This window comes from Epinephelus lanceolatus, chromosome 10 (genome assembly GCF_041903045.1).
Source record: "Epinephelus lanceolatus isolate andai-2023 chromosome 10, ASM4190304v1, whole genome shotgun sequence".
NCBI lineage: Eukaryota > Metazoa > Chordata > Actinopteri > Perciformes > Serranidae > Epinephelus > Epinephelus lanceolatus.
Genome location: NC_135743.1, coordinates 35,443,061 through 35,463,305, shown reverse-complemented (window position 1 = coordinate 35,463,305; position 20,245 = coordinate 35,443,061). Strand labels below are relative to the sequence as shown.

Genomic DNA, 20,245 nt, shown 5'->3' with positions numbered 1-20,245 from the left:
GGATTGGTTTGTAGGATACAGTGACTCCTGCAGGCCAGTAGTTGTACTGCTGTTATCATGTGTATGCCAGGCAGAACGATATATAGCCTACTGTAGAGGTAAAACAACCAGATGTTATGAATATTAAATATACAGTACATACAGTATTAAATATACAGTAATTGACAACATTAAAAAATTATTGATGACATTAAAACTTGATTTATTCGTTTTGACAGTGAAATGAATTAAAAGGACGTCAGTAAACACAACTAGGAATATGAGCTGTAAATATAAAAGTAAGGTAATTCATAAATAACAGTAAGGAAAAGACTGATAAATGTTAAAGTACACATTGAGCACAATGTGCTGTGGTAGATGGTAACAGCAGCGCAACGCGCAAGGGAAAGTTTGTTTCCTGTCGGCATCTGTACTTCCACCAGGAAGTTGCTACTATTTCATTCATTGTGTACATGATTCTGCACAGTTTGTGAACTATTACAGCTGAATACAACACCTCGTTTCATAATGCGTAGAAGAACGGAAGCTCAAGCATCAAACAATGAACGTGTCAATGATGATAAAAAGGTAATGCAACGTTAACGACACCCAGCTGCTGATAGCTACTGTACATGTGACAGCAGAGCTCTGTTAGCCAACATTAGCTGACTGACTCCAAAAGCAAATAGTTAATCTGTTCGCCAGTCCTAGTTCTTTCAGATAAAGGGCTGCTATTGACGTTTTCCTGCTCTTATACTGATCTTACACTGCTAACTTTATCTGGAGTATGACACAGTATGCGACATTATCCCCCAGTTTTCTACCCAGAGAAGAATAGCCGAATGTCCTTCAAAAAACTGCGATTTTAACACCTTTTTGCGTATTCACAGCTCACTCACCCCTAAACCTCTTCGGAATCATTTTGTAACAAATGTTAGTAACTGTTCTTTAATTCGGCATGCATCCAGAGCAATAAAACAACAACGATATATGTCAGTTACCTGGGGAAAGATTAATCGTCTACCACAACACACTATGGTCACCCTGATACCCTCATGCAACCTTTAGGGTTGTGATAACAACCGAATATTATCGCAGGACAAGGAAACTGAAATTGCTGAAATGATATCATACATGTACAGTTGGAACGTATGTATGAATATATACTGTATGTAAAAAAAATATGAATGTTTTCCAACAGGTCAATGTGTGACTTAACATTGCATTTTCTTTTCTACATGAATTAGGATCGGGATAAAAAATTGCACAGCCAAGCTGTAACTGAAGGCAGAGCGTCTTACGGCTCTGTGCTCATGACAATTGGAAAGTGTTTACTCTTGATTATCTTCGTCCCTCCCTTCCTCAACTATGCATCGCTGCAGAGAGAAGGACAGATGCTCATGCCTAAAGGTACTCTTATCTTAGGCAAAGTCATTGCTCTTTCAAATTGATTTCATATCAACTTAAAAAACTTTTTTAATATATTAATTAAATGTGTTGATTAGACTGTCTCTAGTGGGAGACTGTCAGTACTTTTTTCTGTTAAGTTTTCAAAGTCTGTTGTTTTTCTGTCCTTTTCCCTCTTACATCCAGATGGCCAGATTGTTGATGTTGGTTTGGGTCAAAAGATGCACCTTTTGTGTAAAGGAAAAGGACAACCAGCTGGTAATAAATCTTATGACAGTATTTTATGTTCTGCCATGACTGGTTTTCGTTTAAGTTATGAAACAGGATGAATATTTTCTGGCACATGCTTCAATGTCTGTGAGGCTTGTTTGTGTTGTTTTGCTGAGCCCAACCTAACCAGTTTGTTTCCCTTTCTTAAGTCATACTTGATGCACCAGCTGGAATGTCCTCAGATGTTTGGTTGCATGTCCAAGAAACTGTGGCCACACTAACAACGGTGAGTGAACTGACACAATTAGCATGAATTGTATTGAATGGCTATGTTAAAACAAGTGGGCTCATCAGAACTGAACAACATACCTCAGGTGAATATATCTCATGCAGGTGAATTAGCACACTGACATTGCTTTTGCCTTTGACCAAGAAGATCCACTGTGGTGACCTTTGTCTAGAGTCAGTTACTACTAATGCAGCAGTGTTGTTTGTTGTCAGGGTCATGTAGGGACAGTCCTTGCAGTGGCTCTGCCACGTCCTCTCTGCTCAACAAGGACTCAGTACAGCAGAAAGTCTGGGCTGACAGCCTGCCCCATGTTGTTTGTCTGAAATGTGACCCAAATGAGGTCACAGGCTTGTTGGGAAAGGGCCTAGATACATCCTAACAACTGAATCACATAAGCAGTTACAAAAACAAACTTACAGTGCACTGTGTATACCACCTCTTATTTTTCAATGTTACTTTGCCATCATGCATTTTTAAAGGACCTTCACAGGATAATGTGGGGCTGAGTCCTTATTGAGAGCATGATGTTATTGAAAAATTCCCATAAACTTGTGATGATCCTGTTTGTCCCACTGCTCAGGTCTGTACCTATGACAGAATGGGACTGGGCTTCAGCAAGCGGTTGATGCAGAATGAAACCACAGGAACTGAGAAAGTTTGGGGGATGTCAACAACTGGACGGTCAGTATGCTACTTAAGTTGGCAGTCATTTTGAGTGTAACATTTAAAATGTAGGTTGGCATTTTTCTGCTGTACACAAATTCTACATTGTAAACACAATGTCATTGTTTCTAATTGGTGCTATCACTGCCACAATGTGATCTGAATGAATGAGTGGGCTGTTTTACACCTGCAGGGCCATCTGTCTTATTTATCTGTTGTAGCTGAGTTTGTAAAATTAGTTTGTGGAAATGTTGAATGAGATGTGGTGCAGATGAATCTGGATCTGTTAAGTGCTGACTGCAGGTAGCCAAAATCTACTTTGGAGAGTTCTTTGGTTGACATATGCCTTTTGTAATGATTGTGTCACCAAGGCTGCAGGAGGAAAAATATTTTGGGCTGTGCCAGATATTTTTGTAGGAGATACAGCAAGTCATATTCCTCCCCCTCATCAACAAAAACTGCTGATGACTGTCATAATGTCTATATAACAACCAAGACAGTTTTTTGTGAGGATACTTACCTGAGCTAAACAACTGAAAGGACGACTATCGGGAACAGCAACTATTTTATTATCCATTCATCTGGATTTTTTTTTTAAATTAATCTGTTAAAGGTACAGTTCACCTCCAAACACACAAAATGTTTTTTGTGTGTTGCCAAGTGTTGGAGATTTCAGCTGTAGAGATGTCTGCCTTCTCTCCAGTATTAATGGAACTAGATGGCACTTGGCTTGTGGTGCTCAAAGCTAAAACAAAATTGTTATGAAAACTCAATAGCAGTGTCTTCATGACCCGGTTATTCAAGAAATCCACAGACCTGGTTGTGAGCAGTTCCATGTAGGAACTATTTTCTCTCTAATGAACTTTACCTGCCAACTGTATCACTGTGCAAACAGAAACATGCATGGACATGAGGCTTGTGTATGTGACAGAGTGAGATGTAAACATTAACGGCATCCTCCTCAGCTGAGCTGTAATGTTAGCTAGCTCAGTTGTGCTACATAAGCTAGCGGTAGATGCACGCTACCTTCTCGGTGATACGATTGGGGGGCGGGGCTTGACTATTAATTGGAGGTGCTAAGGAGTTGTGGATATAGCCTACCAATATAAGCATGCAGAGTCCAAATCAACAAAAAAATCATGCACATTGTGGAATTAGAGGGGCCACACAGTGTGGACGTCTTTACAGGAGAACGATGTGTCTGTTATTGTGATTGCTTGCAAAGGCATTGATGATTTTATCTGCATCCAGATCTTTGGTCCTCCTGCTATTTGGTTGAATTGGTTGATCCTGGTTGATCACACAAGGCCGCTTAGGGACCAAGAATCGCTCCATTTTTTCATCAAAGCGCCCGACACACTGTTTCCGCAATCACTTCAACCTGGCGGGGGGTCAGGTGCTGCTCTTGGGCAGGACCTACCGTAAATAATGTATTATCAGGCACCCGATAATACATTATTTATGGTACATTCGCTAATTGATGCATTAGCCTATTCATAAATAGCCTATTAATAATATGACCACCAGATAATGTCACACAATTGAACAAAAACAATTTTATTCAGTGACAGTGAAAAAATGAGAATTTCTTGGGGGTGCTATGGGGGTGCTATGGGCTTCTTTGGGGGTGCTGAAGCACCTCCAAGCTCCCCCCCAGTGCCGCCTATGCATAAAGATAAAGAACAGAACAAATCAACAGATTCTTACAACTGAGAAACTGAATCAAGCCAATTTTTGTAATTTTTGGAAATATCTCATCATCTCTTCGATGGATTGACATAAAATTCATGGCTTCCCAAGGATGAATTTTGGTGACCGCCTATTTTTTTAACCAGCACCATTATAAAGTCAGATGTTTGACTTTGGTTTATAATGAAATACCTGCAAAACTAATGAGATTCCCATCAGCCTCGGCTGTACTTAACATTAAGCGTTAATTAGCAAATGCTAGCATGCTAACATGCTAAACTAAGAAGGTGAAAATAGTAAAATAATGCCTGTTTAACATTAGCATGCTAGCATCGTTATTGTGAGTATGTTGATTGATTTTCCATTGATCAGTTAATTGTTTCTGCAATAGATCTATCAGACTGTCACACAAGCTACAGACCAACCCTAGAGCTACACCACACTCAGTGCAGTAACACACATCACATTCACTTTTGCATTATTTACCACTGCACAGTAATTATCCACTGGAGTTCAATATTTCCATGATGAAGTGGCCGTTTGGGATTTCTCATTCATGTTGCAGCCAGCACAGACTGATATGTGGACACTGAGTTCCTTCCCCTGCTGAACACACCATAGCTCTGCCCAGCCTCACACTGTCGTGGGATCGGGTTCTAATCTTCTTGCATTTGACATCATAACATGTTTGTCAAACCTTAAATCTGCCTCAGGGATGAGCTGGTGTCGTTCACCGGTGGTCAGCAGTCTAGTTTACCTTGGCATCTGGCCCAGGACGCAGGCAGCTGCCCATTTGGGATGCAAGCAATCAATATCCCAGAATTCAATATCTCAAGGAGTTTGATGACTACCTAACCTTAACCCTGGGAGTCTTGTGAAAACTCTTCATTTCAGTGTGACACATCTGGTTTGATTTATTAGCACAACAAACCCAGGACAGCAGATGGCTCTCAGAGAGGAGCTGCTGCATCTCATGTAATGATGATGCTCCCTCCGATGATAGAAGTTTGCTTGTGATTGTTTTTTTCCTGTGTGTTGCAGTAAAAAGGAGCCAGCAGTCCCCTCCTTTATGCAGTCATTTGGGTTTTAGCATTGCAGTTTATTTTTGTGTCTCTTTTTAGTAACTCTAATTTTCCTCTTAGGTTATCTTTGCTTTTCAATATGACTCCTGATAAACCTTTGAACAAGTAGATTAGAAATTAATGAGATTAATGATGAGACCTAGTCCCACCTAGCTGAATAAATAAACCTGCTGGCCCAGTTTGCAGCTCGTCCTGGTTTTGTGCCGAGACAAATGAGTGTTGCTGTTTTCCAGGATGGTGGATGATCTGCACCGACTCCTGCAGGCTGCTGGATTAGCCAAGCCCTTCATCCTGGTGGGCTCTGAGCTTGGCACACTCAATGGCAGGTTTTACAGCCACATTCATGATGTGTAAGTATTGTTTCATGAAAATACAATTTATACGCATAAAGGTCTTGTCATGACGGGTACTACTCAGCCTGTGAAAGGAGTTGTATAATATCATCTATGGCTCCTGAGGAGCCTTGTTATTATCTGTATCTTATGAGTCCCCTAACTTTACAAAACTGCAATTTGTAACTTTGTGCCAAATTACATCTATAAAACTGCTTATTTAAAACTGTTTACTCTTCAGGCAGCTATAATGCATTAGTGCTCTAACACTTCAGGAGCGGCTCTGCTCTTAAATTTGGTTTAAATAACTTATAAAAATGTGGTTAATGCAAAGTCAATCGGTTTAGAGTCTGTTTTATATAAATGAAAGAAAAATGCTTTAACATACAACACAGGCAGACGGTTAAACCTAAAATATGCTAAAATACCATTTGTTGCACTCGTTACTGAGAAAATACTGATATATTATATTAAACATATGTGTTTTATTGTGTCAGCTGTGTTAAGGCAGACATTTTCAAGGTGTAGTGTAGACTGTCGTCATCCGAAGGTGTGAGGTGAACTAAAGGTGGACCGATCAGATTAAAACAAACAATGGCAGCTTAAAGTTTTGGAAATTTTTTTCTCTGTTTATTTCAGTTCAGTATTTTGTTTAACAACATTAATTTAAAATTTGAGCACGTAGAGTCCAAATTTCATAACATTGTCATAACATAAGTTTAGAATAAAACAACAAGTAAAATGAAAGTATTCACTTTTTTTTGTTTTTAAGATTATTTATATGGGCTTTTTGCCTTTATTGACAGGACAGAGAGTGAAATGGGGAGACAGAGAGAGAGTGGGGACTGACATGCAGCAAGGGGCTGCGAGCCGGATTCGAACCTGCAGCCGCTGCAGTGAGGCAATGCCTCTGTACATGGGGCGCCGGCACTATCCACTATGCTACCGACACCCCAGTATTCACATTTTTATTTAGAATGTAAAGCAATTGTAAGAAGATGGATCTGGGAGGATTTTGAGGAATTGTTTGTATTGCTTCAACCTCACCCTCAACACGTTTGCATGTGTGACTGATCAGAACAGATCAAGTAGATCAGACAGATCTACATTACATAGGTAGGTGTCTGAATGGAGGATGACTGAGGCTGAAACAGCGAGTGAAGCTTTGGCTGAGCCTGTGACGTGTCCTGTGACTTAGGCTCTGGCTGAGCCTGTGCCCAGAGCCTAAGCCATAGGACACGACACAGGCTCAGCCTGAGCTTCATTCTCTGTTTCAGACAGAGCCACAGCCTAAGCCTGTGTATTTCTGGCAGCAGGATGGTGTATGTGAGGTTGAATAAACTTAAGTGTGTGTGGTCATGGTAATGAAGGAACATGTCACCCAATGCAACAGAGTGGCTCATTGATGTTTTTAATGCTTTTTGATTGGATTTGTTGATATAATGATATACCAGACATATTCTTTATGTGTCTAACCAATCAGTGAATTGATCTCTACCTAATAGAGCTGGTGAGTTTGGGAGGCACTGCATACTGCATATATATAATATGGTTTACAGTGCCTCCCAAAGTCACACTTAAAGAAATATATTCCAGTGTCCATTCCCATCATCCCCCATAACTCAGCCATCTCAGAGTTAACGTAGTGATTAACGTGACAAGTAGCCCGTACCAGGGATGAAAGATTTAGTATTTAATCAGGCATGATGCTGCTGCCGTTAAGGGAGAAAATTAAGTAGTGGTGAGTGGATGACACCTTTCCAAATGGAAATATTGCCCCTGGAACTGGTGTAGCTGATGTGTGGTCATCTGTCTGTGGGGACAGAGGACCGACAAATCTACAGGAAGACAGACGGGATGACACCATCCATCTCACACTCATTACGGCCTGGGCCAGGAGGGTAAAGTGGACAAGGGTAGTCAATGAGTCTTGCTTCATCTGAGTGTGTGTCCTCTCTTTGTCCTCAGGCAAGTGTCAGACCTGGTGCTGATTGATCCCATCCCAGAGGACGTTTTTGAGGATGAACAGTGGAAAGAGTACTGGTGAGTTTATAGCTGGTTTCTCGGGTGTAGGGAGGACAGGACTGTGGGGAAAAAAACAGGAGAGGAAAGGAGGCAGGAGCAGGGGATGAAAATGGAAGAGAGAAGATGGAGAGATGTTGAAGAAGCAGAAACTAGAGAGGGATGTGAAAAAAGTGGAATGGAAAAGAAGATTGAGAAAAGAGGAGCGTGGAAAGGAGCAGAGAGGACGATAAGGAGCTCTGAAGGGCAGAGAGGAGCAGATAAAAAGCGAGAGGCAGGGAAGAGACGAAAAAAGGGAAATGTATCAAGAAAGAGGATTAGGATGAGGAGAGTGGAGGCAGAGACGCAAGCATGTTTCACAAGTGAAGCTCCAAACTCTTCCCTTATAGGCTTTTATGGTGATAGTAGTTGATTATCTTTGCTGGGTGGGGCTCATTAGCATGATTAATTGGAGGCCAAAGAAACTCATTAGCTGATCACACTCTTTTAGTATGAAACAGATGAGGGGAGCGCGAGGGTTTCAGCGGTGCTCGGGACTGAGTGACAGAAAGTGTAATAACACTGCTTTAATCCTCCAGGCGAGATATATGTCAAGTGGTAGTCATTGTCACAGCATATATCTCATTATGCATTAATTATCATACAGGGGGTCGGGTTGTTATTAATGATAACCGGGAGTGTGAGTGGAGGAGGAATGTTGGTTGGTAGGAGTGTCAATTATGCAATATTAACAGTATCTCAGTATCTTGTTTAAAAGTAAAGCGTGTCATGTGTAAACCTTAAAGGTATTTCACTGCTGAAGAGACCATAATTTATCAGTTATATAATTTAGCAAACCATGCTAATCTTTTAGATGTCACTGACAGCCTAGCAGCAGTGGCTACATAATAAACAAATCTCTGGAGTGTATCTGTAGTGTTTGTTTTTTCACTTACAAAGCAGATCAGAAGGCTTTTTTTTTTTTGTTCAAAACCCATTAGATATTTTTATCTTAAGACAGCAGTGTCTATCATTTGATTTTTTTTTTATTCTGTAAAGAATTAAACATTAAAATTGTGATTAAAAGAGGTGAAAAAACATAAAAAGAATAATAATTTCTCTCAATGAAAATCAACATATTGCTTATCTTCTTATCATACATTTTTCCATTTGTCCATTATATTCAATTTTAAAGCTACAAAGTGTGCTACAGGTTCAGATCCTCGCTACTCCTGTTAAGAAATAAATTTACCTTTTTGGTAGTATACAATTGGATTTGTATTTCTTTTATAAGTAATTACCCATACTTGAACACAGTAAGTGAAGTAGTACAGTAGCATAGAAATATAGCAACAGCAGAATGGACATTCTCATTCAAATCAACATAGAGTGCCCCAGGAATTAGTCCTAAAACCAAGAAATGTGTTACAGTAGCATTTTAGCACTGTGGGTCCCCTCGTCTTAAAGTCAATGGGCTTTTTAAATGGGCTCTTGGTTAAATGCTTAAAATAAGACCTGTGGTCAACACAAGCTTAAGAGACTTTCAGTTTTTTTCTACAACCTAAAACATGTCAGTAAATATCCCACTTGGGAATTTTGAAGCATTTAGGTGTCTTAAAAGATACTGCTACTAACAAGGGGTCAAATGAAATTACAGAATGTCATCACGCCGAACATGGCTTTTGAGCTTCGCTGTGGGGTTGGCGTTACGTCAAGAGACTGTGGTGTAGATCATTTATAGCCTAACGTTAGCTCTTTAATTCTTTTACATTGTGAAGATTGTCTTGTTGGAAAAACATGTATGTATCATAAACGCTTGTTTGCCACAGAGCTTATTTTCTGCAATAATCCTAAATCCAATGAAAAAACATGGATTTCACTGTTTTAGTATTTGTATTTTTTATTTTATTTTTTTTGTAAAATAAACAATAGTGGTTCTATCATTGAGCCTTGAGGAAACCCAAAAGTAACCTTCAAAAATTAAATGAAAGGTTCAGTTTGTAGCATTTAGGGGCATATATTTGCATAAATGGTACATAATATTTATACCTATGTTTTTATTAGTTTATATTCACATGAAAATAAGAATCATATTTTTGTAACCTTAGAGCCATTTATATCTATACATGGAGCGGGTTCTCTTGCATGGAGTCCATCGTGTTGTGCTACAGTCACCCAGAAGGGACAAACCAAACAGTGGCACAAGATAGGACCATTCATGTTTTTCCCTTGGCCACTGTAGTTCTGTTACACAATTGGCACATAGGAGAAGTTTCAGTTTTGCACTTCACCACTAGATCCTACACACTAGACATTTTATATGAGTCATTTGAAGATATTAATACCTATGTATAAGTTAGATACTTAATCAGGAGTGTGAAATCCCTCTACTAGTAAACTGTAAGCCATGGTCAATAGTGTCAACTGCTTTTATGCCCCCATGGTATATTCACTATTTTCTGTTGCAGTTAATATTTCCTTCACAAGTTTTATCAATGGTAGCAAAGTGGTTTTAAAAGAGGTTAAAAACTATATTTCTGTTCACGTAGTATATTTTGTGATGTCACCCAGAACCAGTAGTTCACATTACAGAGGGAAGGAAAAATCAACTAAAATCAAGTAATCTCATTTTGGGCATGACTCCATGACTTGGTGCATCTGTAATTCCGTCCACCAGTATTAGCTCACATCTTATATAAGCATGAGTCAAGCCAGATAAGAAATGGATCCCTTAAAATGGCCTAATTTGTACGTGACTCAAAGTAGAGCAGCACCATTTATCAGGAGTATGTGTCCAATTATCCTCTGATTAATAGGCATTCATTTCACTGAGTACATGACAGTGCAGCCACAATCCAATTATTCTGTGGAGAAGCAATAGAGAAATGAAACGAACCAAAGACTTACATTTACGGCGTAAAAAATAATTTTATCATCGGTGTCTGATGTCCATGGGAGAGTGAAAATAGAAACAGGAATGACATATACAGTATGAAGATAGAGGAGATGCAGCACAACTCTACGCATCACGGCATCCTTTTGCCAATGGCATTCGTCAATGTGCTTATTTTCCTCTTCTATTGTTTTTTTTTTAGTGAGGCTGTCAGAAGTGTTACAGTATTCGGTGCACAAGATAAGTACTGCAGAGGGGAACAGGGCTGCACCTGAGCAGGATTGTGGGGAGACTGTATCAGCTTTGCACTGGGACCCGAGGATTTACACATCAAAGAGCCACTCATTAACAGAGGCTCACTCCCAAAATTAGTTCTGTTAGATCTTACAAAATGAATTGCCACCATCTCCCGAGAATGGCGTTCTTGTGTTTATGTGCGTGTCCGCGTGTGTAGGCATTTGCTCGTGTGCACTTGTTGTAAGGGGTCAACTTTCTGATTTGGGATTTTCCTCTGCAGACGTTGCAGCATGTGTCTCATTTCCTGGCGGGCAAAGATAATGCTGCTTGATGAAAAATCAAGCAGTGGGTCTAGCATCAGAGATTAGGAGAAGCCCCAGTGTACGTCTGGACAAATTACACTCTGGATGAGAGCCATTGGTTTGAGTCACTCAGTGCTGTCAGTCTTTGTTTCACCAGCTCAAGCAGTGGAGGCATTGCACCTCTCCACTCGAATACAGACAGGAACATTCCCCACATTTCAGCACAACTCCTTACTATGTATGTACAGCATCCCTTGCATCGCCTTACTTTGTGTCATTACTAGGATGAAACACACACCTCATGACCAAAAGTAAGCAAAGAGATTATAAAAACACCCATATGTGTTTAAGAACCTCTCACTCCAAAGCTATCGACACTGCTATGACAGCACCCTTTCAGCCACAAGAGCATTATTGAGGTCAGTTATTGTTGCTGAGTGACATTCAAAGTTCCACTTCATTCCCAAGGTGTTGAATGGAGTAGAGGTCAGGGCTCTGGCTGCTTTGTGCATGGGGACATTGTCATGTTAAAACAGGAAGGAGTGCTTCTCAAACTGTTGCTGCAACATCGAATCACACTTTTGTCTAAAATGTTATTGTATGTTGGGACATTCAGATTTCCCCTAATAGGAACATACGTCATGTTTTCACTTTACTGGCTCACTCCACATCAACTGTGTTCCCACAGCAGGGTATAGTTGCACCAAGTCATGCTGTTATAGTCCCACATGGTACCAGGGCCGATGGTGGCAAACTTGGGGACCGTCTCCCCGTCCTCAAACAAACTGTATCTTGGGCTTAACGGATCGGCCTATCACAAGTGTGTCTGTGTTGGTGACTAGAGAGGAAGCTCTGTTTTTAGTTTCTCTGTGTTCAGCTTGCAGTTTTTTATAGCTTCAAACTAATTCTGCTTTAAAATAGTAGCCTCATTACTGTTTACTTAGCATTTCAGCTGTATTGGAGTTGCATTAAAAGGTCTAGTGTGTGGGATTTAAGGGATATATTAACAGAAATTAATATAATATTCATAGCTATGTTTCAATCAGTGTATAATCACCTGAAAATAAGAATCATATTTTTGTTACCTTAGAATGAGCCATTTATATCTACACAGGAAGCGGGTCCTCTACCACAGAGTCCCCCATGTTGTTTCTACAGTAGTCCATAACAGACAAACCAAACACTGGCTCCAGATAGGGTTATTCATGTTAACACATCAGCCCACCATAGTTTTCTGACACACTTGGCACACGAGAGAAGTCTCAGTTGGTTGCAATGTGCAACCTCACCACTAGATGCCACTAAACCCTACACACTAGACCTTTAAAGTACTGCTGATGCAAACATTTCCTGCTGCTGCTTTACATTAAAAGTTTTTCTTCTGCAGAGGTGTCCTGTTGACTGAGGAGTTTAGGCGTAGGCAATTAACCACTAATGTCCCTGGTTAGCTTTCAGCTGGGGACCTTTTGTTGCATGTCATCTCCCTCCTCTCTCTCTACCTGCACTTTCATGTCATTACTGTACTGTTATTGATAGAGGGCAAAGCGCTCCACAAAAAATGATGATGAAGTTGTCTTTTGGTAAACCAGTGGGAGGCTTTTATTGTGAAGCAGCTATTGGAAATGTACAGTACAGGCCAAAAGTTTGGACACACCTTCTCATTCAATGCGTTTTCTTTATTTTCATGACTATTTACATTGTAGATTCTCATTGAAGGCATCAAAACTATGAATGAACACGTGGAGTTATGTTCTTAACAAAAAAAGGTGAAATAACTGAAAACATGTTTTATATTCTAGTTTCTTCAAAATAGCCACCCTTTGCTCTGATTACTGCTTTGCACACTCTTGGCATTCTCTCCATGAGCTTCAAGAGGTAGTCACCTGAAATGGTTTCCACTTCACAGGTGTGCCTTATCAGGGTTAATTAGTGGAATTTCTTGCTTTATCAATGGGGTTGGGACCATCAGTTGTGTTGTGCAGAAGTCAGGTTAATACACAGCCGACAGCCCTATTGGACAACTGTTAAAATTCATATTATGGCAAGAACCAATCAGCTAACTAAAGAAAAACCAGTGGCCATCATTACTTTAAGAAATGAAGGTCAGTCAGTCCGGAAAATTGCAAAAACTTTAAATGTGTCCCCAAGTGGAGTGGCAAAAACCATCAAGCGCTACAACGAAACTGGCACACATGAGGACCGACCCAGGAAAGGAAGACCAAGAGTCACCTCTGCTTCTGAGGATAAGTTCATCCGAGTCACCAGCCTCAGAAATGGCAAGTTAACAGCAGCTCAGATCAGAGACCAGATGAATGCCACACAGAGTTCTAGCAGCAGACCCATCTCTAGAACAACTGTTAAGAGGAGACTGCGCCAATCAGGCCTTCATGGTCAAATAGCTGCTAGGAAACCACTGCTAAGGAGAGGCAACAAGCAGAAGAGATTTGTTTGGGCCAAGAAACACAAGGAATGGACATTAGACCAGTGGAAATCTGTGCTTTGGTCTGATGAGTCCAAATTTGAGATCTTTGGTTCCAACCGCCGTGTCTTTGTGAGACGCAGAAAAGGTGAACGGATGGATTCCACATGCCTGGTTCCCACTGTGAAGCATGGAGGAGGAGGTGTGATGGTGTGGGGGTGTTTTGCTGGTGACACTGTTGGGGATTTATTCAAAATTGAAGGCACACTGAACCAGCATGGCTACCACAGCATCCTGCAGCGACATGCCATCCCATCCGGTTTGCGTTTAGTTGGACCATCATTTATTTTTCAACAGGACAATGACCCCAAACACACCTCCAGGCTGTGTAAGGGCTATTTGACCAAGAAGGAGAGTGATGGAGTGCTGCGGCAGATGACCTGGCCTCCACAGTCACCGGACCTGAACCCAATCGAGATGGTTTGGGGTGAGCTGGACCGCAGAGTGAAGGCAAAGGGGCCAACAAGTGCTAAACACCTCTGGGAACTCCTTCAAGACTGTTGGAAAACCATTTCAGGTGACTACCTCTTGAAGCTCATCGAGAGAATGCCAAGAGTGTGCAAAGCAGTAATCAGAGCAAAGGTTGGCTATTTTGAAGAAACTAGAATATAAAACATGTTTTCAGTTATTTCACCTTTTTTTGTTAAGTACATAACTCCACATGTGTTCATTCATAGTTTTGATGCCTTCAGTGAGAATCTACAATGTAAATAGTCATGAAAATAAAGAAAACGCATTGAATGAGAAGGTGTGTCCAAACTTTTGGCCTGTACTGTATATGCCAGGTGTTTGTGCTCTTCAGTAGAAATGTAGCCCTAGGGGTACACTGGAGTACTGCAGGAGTATTATAACATAATAAGTTCATTAAAAAGTGTAAATGTGAGTTTGATAAACCCCATTTATATTCACTACTCCTATTTTCAATGCAGTCATTAACTGCCGTAAACTGTCAATAGCTGCAACAAACAACTTGTTCACATTTACCCAGTAACTGTGTGTTTCTACCTAAAATGTTATGCACTAGTCAGCTGGTACTCAGCTGAAAAACTAGTTAAAAGGGGGTAAATTATTGAACAAAGTTTGAGGACCACTTGTCATGAGCATCTGTGCACTGATTTGTCAGCAGGTCAGTTTCAAATATTGCAGAGAGGAATAGTAGATCGCAGAAACAGCTAACAGCAGGCCTTGCTGTGGTTTGTCCAAACTGGTACACCTGTCACATGACCTAAGAAGATGTCACTGTGGGCTTTAGGAAAATGTAATGGGAATGTTTGACTATTTTCTGACAGCATTTGAGTAATCAAGAAAAAAAAAATCACATTGAATACAAATGTTAACTGTCTACCAAGCCCAATCCATGAATAACATGTCAACACATTTGTTGCCATATATTGTATTTTAGAACAATCATCACTGGTCAGAGATTCCAGCTGGAATTAGACAAATGCCATTAAAGGTCATAATAAATCTAACTGAAGGAACCACTGATAATTCTTTAATCTTTTGTATTAAAAAAAAGGAATTTAGCATATTTCTTGTTAATTCTATTGCAAACTAGCATTTCTTTTTTATGATAAAAACTCATATTCATACGGTTTAATATAAAATCAACTAACTTTAACTGAGATCAAAAGTACTAATATTCTTTTACCGTAATAGTAGAAAAAGTTCGACAAATCTAGCAACCCGCGCTGCCAGTTTTTTGTTTTTTTTTTACGGTAGAAACATCAGTTTGTTTTTTTTTTGTTTGTTTTTTTAACAGTGTGAGTCTGTGTGTCTTCTGTCTCTCTACAGTCATATATGTGTGTGTGTGTGTGTGTGTGTGTGTGTGTGTGTGTGCGTGTGTGTGTGAGTGAGTGAGTGAGTGAGTGTGTGGAGTGTAAAACTAATTTACCCCATGGGGAATATGTTTGCTCAGAGAGCAGAAACAGTGGGGAATGCTCTCGTCTAATGGGATGGTCCCTCCAATTTAATGAATGCTGATTGATTGGCAAACTCTCTGTTTTAATGTACCATTACTGTGTTTAGTGCAACTCAGTCCTCGCAGGAGCACCACTTGAAAGTCTCCTCATCCCTTCCCTCTGCATCTTCGTTCTTTTAAGTGATAGTTTTTTGTTTTTCTTTTACTTCTGTGGTAATTTGACTTTGATGCTGAGACATGAAGTCTGTAGTTCGGATCTTTTTTAAGGTATGTGGCTGAAGAATTCCAAGTGAGATTGCTCTAGTTTATATGGTACATAAATCCACAGTATATTGGGTGCATACTCTTTTATGTCTGTGTGGATAGATGATGCTGGGGGAGTGTGTGAGGTGGGTATCACAGTGTCGGCCTCACAGCTGTGGCTGCAGGCCTGGATGGAAGCCTGATTGAGTTATGAGTCCCAAATGAAAATGACACTTTTTGTCCCATTCATCATCCAACCTGTCATTAATATGCTCAGCAAGGCCTTCACACACACACACACACACACACACACACACACACACACACACTCAATGGCGCACAAAAAGCCTTGATCACATAAACATTTCTACACGTACATAATGTAAGTATGCATATCACACACACAGCTCGCTGCAGTGTGGAGCAGATAGACATGTTTTGCAGCTCACCTGGAGCCTGCTCTGTATGACAGGCAGCGTATGACTGTCACTTTGACTGACGACCGTTTAGAGTCTCTTGGTTTGATTTATAAGCCAGACGTGGTTTAATATGAGGGACAGGAAGAGTGTTTCTATTCCTCCTCACAGCACTTTGTTAGCGGATAGATTTACAGCTCTGACATCCTCTGCTCTCCCTTCGTCTTCACTGCAACTTATATTGCTGAGATATTTTAACATTTTAGTACTTGGATGCTACAGTAGTTAATTTAACTCCATAAGCAGCACTATATAATCTCGTAGCATTTACGTGCGCTTCATCTGCTCTTCCTTCATTGGTAAACAGTAGCAGCCAGTGATGACATATCCAGTCTCCCCCTCAGAGCCCATTCACTTTCACCGTGAGCTGCGTTCAATAACCCACTGGAGCACAGCTCTGCTCTAAACCCCTCCAGGGATCCTCGGATGAGATTGGCAGCAATCACCCGGCCATGGGCCGATGGATGGATGGATGGAGGGAGGGAAAGATGGAGATAGAGGAATGAAGAAAGAGAGAAAGAAATGTTAGGACAGCAGGGCGTAAAATGAAACAATAGAAAAAGATGCTGCTTGACAGAAGCCTGACGCAGGGACTGTTGGTTGAGTTTAAATGAAAAGAACAGGAAGAAAACTGGAAATCTTTCATGTGTGTCTTCTTTTCTTTGTGTGATAATTCAGCTTCAGGTGAAGATAGAAACATGAGTTGGATTATAGAACACTGTATTACCATCATAGGAATATACTATATATGATATATACTGTACAACCTGCATATGTATGACCAGGGTTTGCTGTATCTGACCCTGCAGGCTCCAACAGTGTGCGATTCATTATTCTTCACAGTGTGGTTCTGTAATGGCTCCCAGTATGTCGGCCTCCCCCCTCAGTCCTCTCCTGACTCAGCTGCCCCCTCCCTCCCCAGATCCTCCCCCTCATCCAGAGACTCCCAGACGAGCCAGGAATGCCAATTAATTGTAATTAGAACCACTGTAAGCGTAACTATTGCTGTTACACTCCACTATTGAATCAGGGCTGCTGCGGTCCCTGTGTATTTACCCCAGTGTAATCTATCGTACTGATGTAGGGAGGAAGGCTGAGCGCAAACGGGAGCCTGGGATCAGCCTGACATCGGCTGTGGTGCAAGAATGACACCTTGTGTTCATACTGGGTAGTACACCTTGGAGCTGAGGTTTTTGTCTTTATATTGTAGTTGTCTGGCATTTTGGGCAGTTGACAAGTTGTCCATGACCTAACGTTGCAGCTGTACCTAAAGTATGACTGGTCTCCATTTGATAGTATGAAGTGTAGTGAAGTATCCTGGTTCCAGACCACTGAGCTGCCACATCTCAGATTTGATCAGTGGTTCAAATTGAATGATTGAAGTGAAACGAATGGCAATTAAGTTTCATTATGAGAGTAGTTCTGAAGCAGATATGGTAGTAAAATGGAATGTACAATAATCATGTTGGAATACATGACTTTTCAACCTTAAGACCTTCTTCAAAATCAGCAATTACAAAAATGATTGTCGATCTTGCAGAAGGCCTGAGGGATGAATTGCCATCTGAATAAAAGAGAAATGCATTTCTGACCTGTGTGCAACACTTTTTCCATAATTTCATGTCTACTTCCAGTGATCAGCACCTCACCACACAACCCAATGGCTGGATTAATGTGGTATTGTACATTTCTGAAAACCAACGATATGATACATTTGTGCCTGTCATATGTTAAATTTATACATTTCATATATAGCAGATATGTTGAAAATTTATATTTCTTTACGTCTCAATTTTCAATTTTATGTGGTCACTATGCTGTAGTTAGGTTTAGGCACAAAACACACTTGGTTACATCTAGGAAAAGGTCATGTTTTGGCTCAAAATACCAAAATACCAAATACCAAATGTCTGGAAATGTCCCAGCATGTATTTAAAATACCTGCTTTTATTGTTTACTGGTCTCAATCTGTGGTCTCCTGCTGTCTGCTGCTTGGCAGCCGCCTTGGTATCATGCCATATACCACCTATATATGTGTATATATATATATATATATATATATATATACACATATATGTGTATATATATATACATATATACATTATGCAATATATACATAATACTAAAAACTAGAACAATGTTTAAAGTTTTTTTTGCCTTTAAAATCTTTCCTGGTGTAAGAAACACTGAATTTTAGCTGTAGGCTCTTCTGTTGGTGTAGCAATAGTGATATAAGTAGAAATAAAAACTATATTAGAATCTATATTAGTCAGACTTTTTCCACTGTTCTGTCACCTGCACTGCAGTTGGCACACTTACATGCCAAGCAGGGAATTGATGATGTTGGTCCCGCAGTCAACATAGTGTCATCTATTTCTGGTCATTACAGGTTCAGGTAATGGGAAGCTCTGGGTTACTGGTTGTTAAGTTCCTCTTGACAGAGTGGTCATGACGTCACATGGCCTGCCTCCGTTCCACTCTCTGCAATCTCTCATTCACTATTTCTTATATTGCTTTACTGGAAGAAATGAAGCCTGTTCCTGTGGTTTACATTTTCTAAGACAAATCCACTTCATTACAGCACTTACTATTAGAAATTGAAGCCTTTTTGACTTTAACAACGTAAAACAATGATCACTCTGTAAGCACGGACAAAACTACAGCTCCGATTAAACTACAAGCATGGCAGTGTGAATACTTACATCATCATAATCTGGTTTCGTGCATAGCCATAAAACTCGCCAACAATTTAAGGTATACACGAACTGTCAGTGTTGCAAACAGTATCAACAGCAAAAGTCGAAGCCAATCCCACGTTCACTCAGCTTGGCATTTTGCCTCACTATATTTTTGTTTGTTTGTTTTGGCACTGTGTGTGTGCAATTTTTCTAGCTTTCTCTTGGATGCGTGCTGCTTATTTTCTGGGTGCTAATCTTTTGTGTTCTGACCTCAACTGCGTACCCAGGAACGTCCCAAACACAGGAAAATAAGAAGAAAATGAGGAAGATTCAGGCAGAGGGCGGGGTCTCTGTAGAAAAATACCCTACCACAGTCTTCTAGGTGGTCATAAGTGATTATTTACAGGGATTACTTTTGTTTGAGTCCATACATGTTTTTCTGTTGGAAAATCCTGCATAGAATACCTTTAACAGTTTAACCCCTGCATGTGATGGTTAGCCAGCAAACGTTTAGAGCCTCTAGGAAATGGTGTTTCTAAAAGGCATAAATATTAAACAAACAGGAATATTGGATAATGTTGTGATATAAACATATGAAGGAAGCCATACTGTTGACGAAGGATCTGTGCCAAGGCTCGATTTGTAGCTATTAGCATAGTTACAAAATGTCAGTGGGAAGTTTCTTAACTTACTGATCAAAATTTGGACATTGCAGTTTCTCTTCTGCTCTCTACAGTGACTCTCTCACGTTGAAGTGTTTTTCGTCATCTTTTAGTTTAGTTGAAGTTAACATGAAGAAAGACATCAGATAACAAACAAGTACAAAAATGTCAAACATTAACACAAAAATCTCCAAGACCTATTTTCTTTGTAGTAGAATTGCAAAAATGCAGATGACAAGGCAACTTAATACAAGCACCAAACCAACACAATAATAATAATCTTTCAACACAAGACCATTTTTTCTTGTGTAAAATAATATAACACTTGTGCATTACAAATTTAAATTTGATTATGGGATGACGGCCTTGTGTTTTGCTCCATGTAAAATTGTGTGTGTAATGTTTCTGTCAGCGTCAACTTTTTGCTGTGATGAATCTTGACCAGGGCCCAAACCTACAAGGGTTGTGCGGGGAGATTTTTTCCCATTTATGGCAGCTGTGGTCACAGTTTTTCAAGCCATTTGAGATGTTAGATTGCCTAAAAATCCTAACGTCATTTTGGAAAAACACGATAGTTGCCAAGAAAAAAAAAATCCTGTGGAGTCTACATCGTATTTTTCATCCAATTGTTCTCCAACTGTCTTCATCATTTTGAACCAGAACACATCAAGTGCTGATGATGACTAATTTTCACTCCTGCCA

General features: G+C 40.1%; 1 protein-coding gene across 1 annotated transcript in view; it reads left to right on the top strand.

Moving 5' to 3' along the window:
• The first annotated feature begins 416 nt into the window (after positions 1 to 416).
• The window catches only part of LOC117265915 (uncharacterized), a 31,810-nt gene continuing 11,981 nt past the window's right edge, over positions 417 to 20,245 (top strand). The window contains exons 1-7 of the mRNA XM_033640727.2: positions 417 to 567; positions 1,227 to 1,389; positions 1,573 to 1,644; positions 1,806 to 1,882; positions 2,466 to 2,566; positions 5,553 to 5,669; positions 7,620 to 7,694. Coding sequence (XP_033496618.1) covers positions 508 to 567; positions 1,227 to 1,389; positions 1,573 to 1,644; positions 1,806 to 1,882; positions 2,466 to 2,566; positions 5,553 to 5,669; positions 7,620 to 7,694 — 665 coding nt within the window. The 5' untranslated portion in view covers positions 417 to 507. The remainder of the gene's footprint in view (positions 568 to 1,226; positions 1,390 to 1,572; positions 1,645 to 1,805; positions 1,883 to 2,465; positions 2,567 to 5,552; positions 5,670 to 7,619; positions 7,695 to 20,245) is intronic.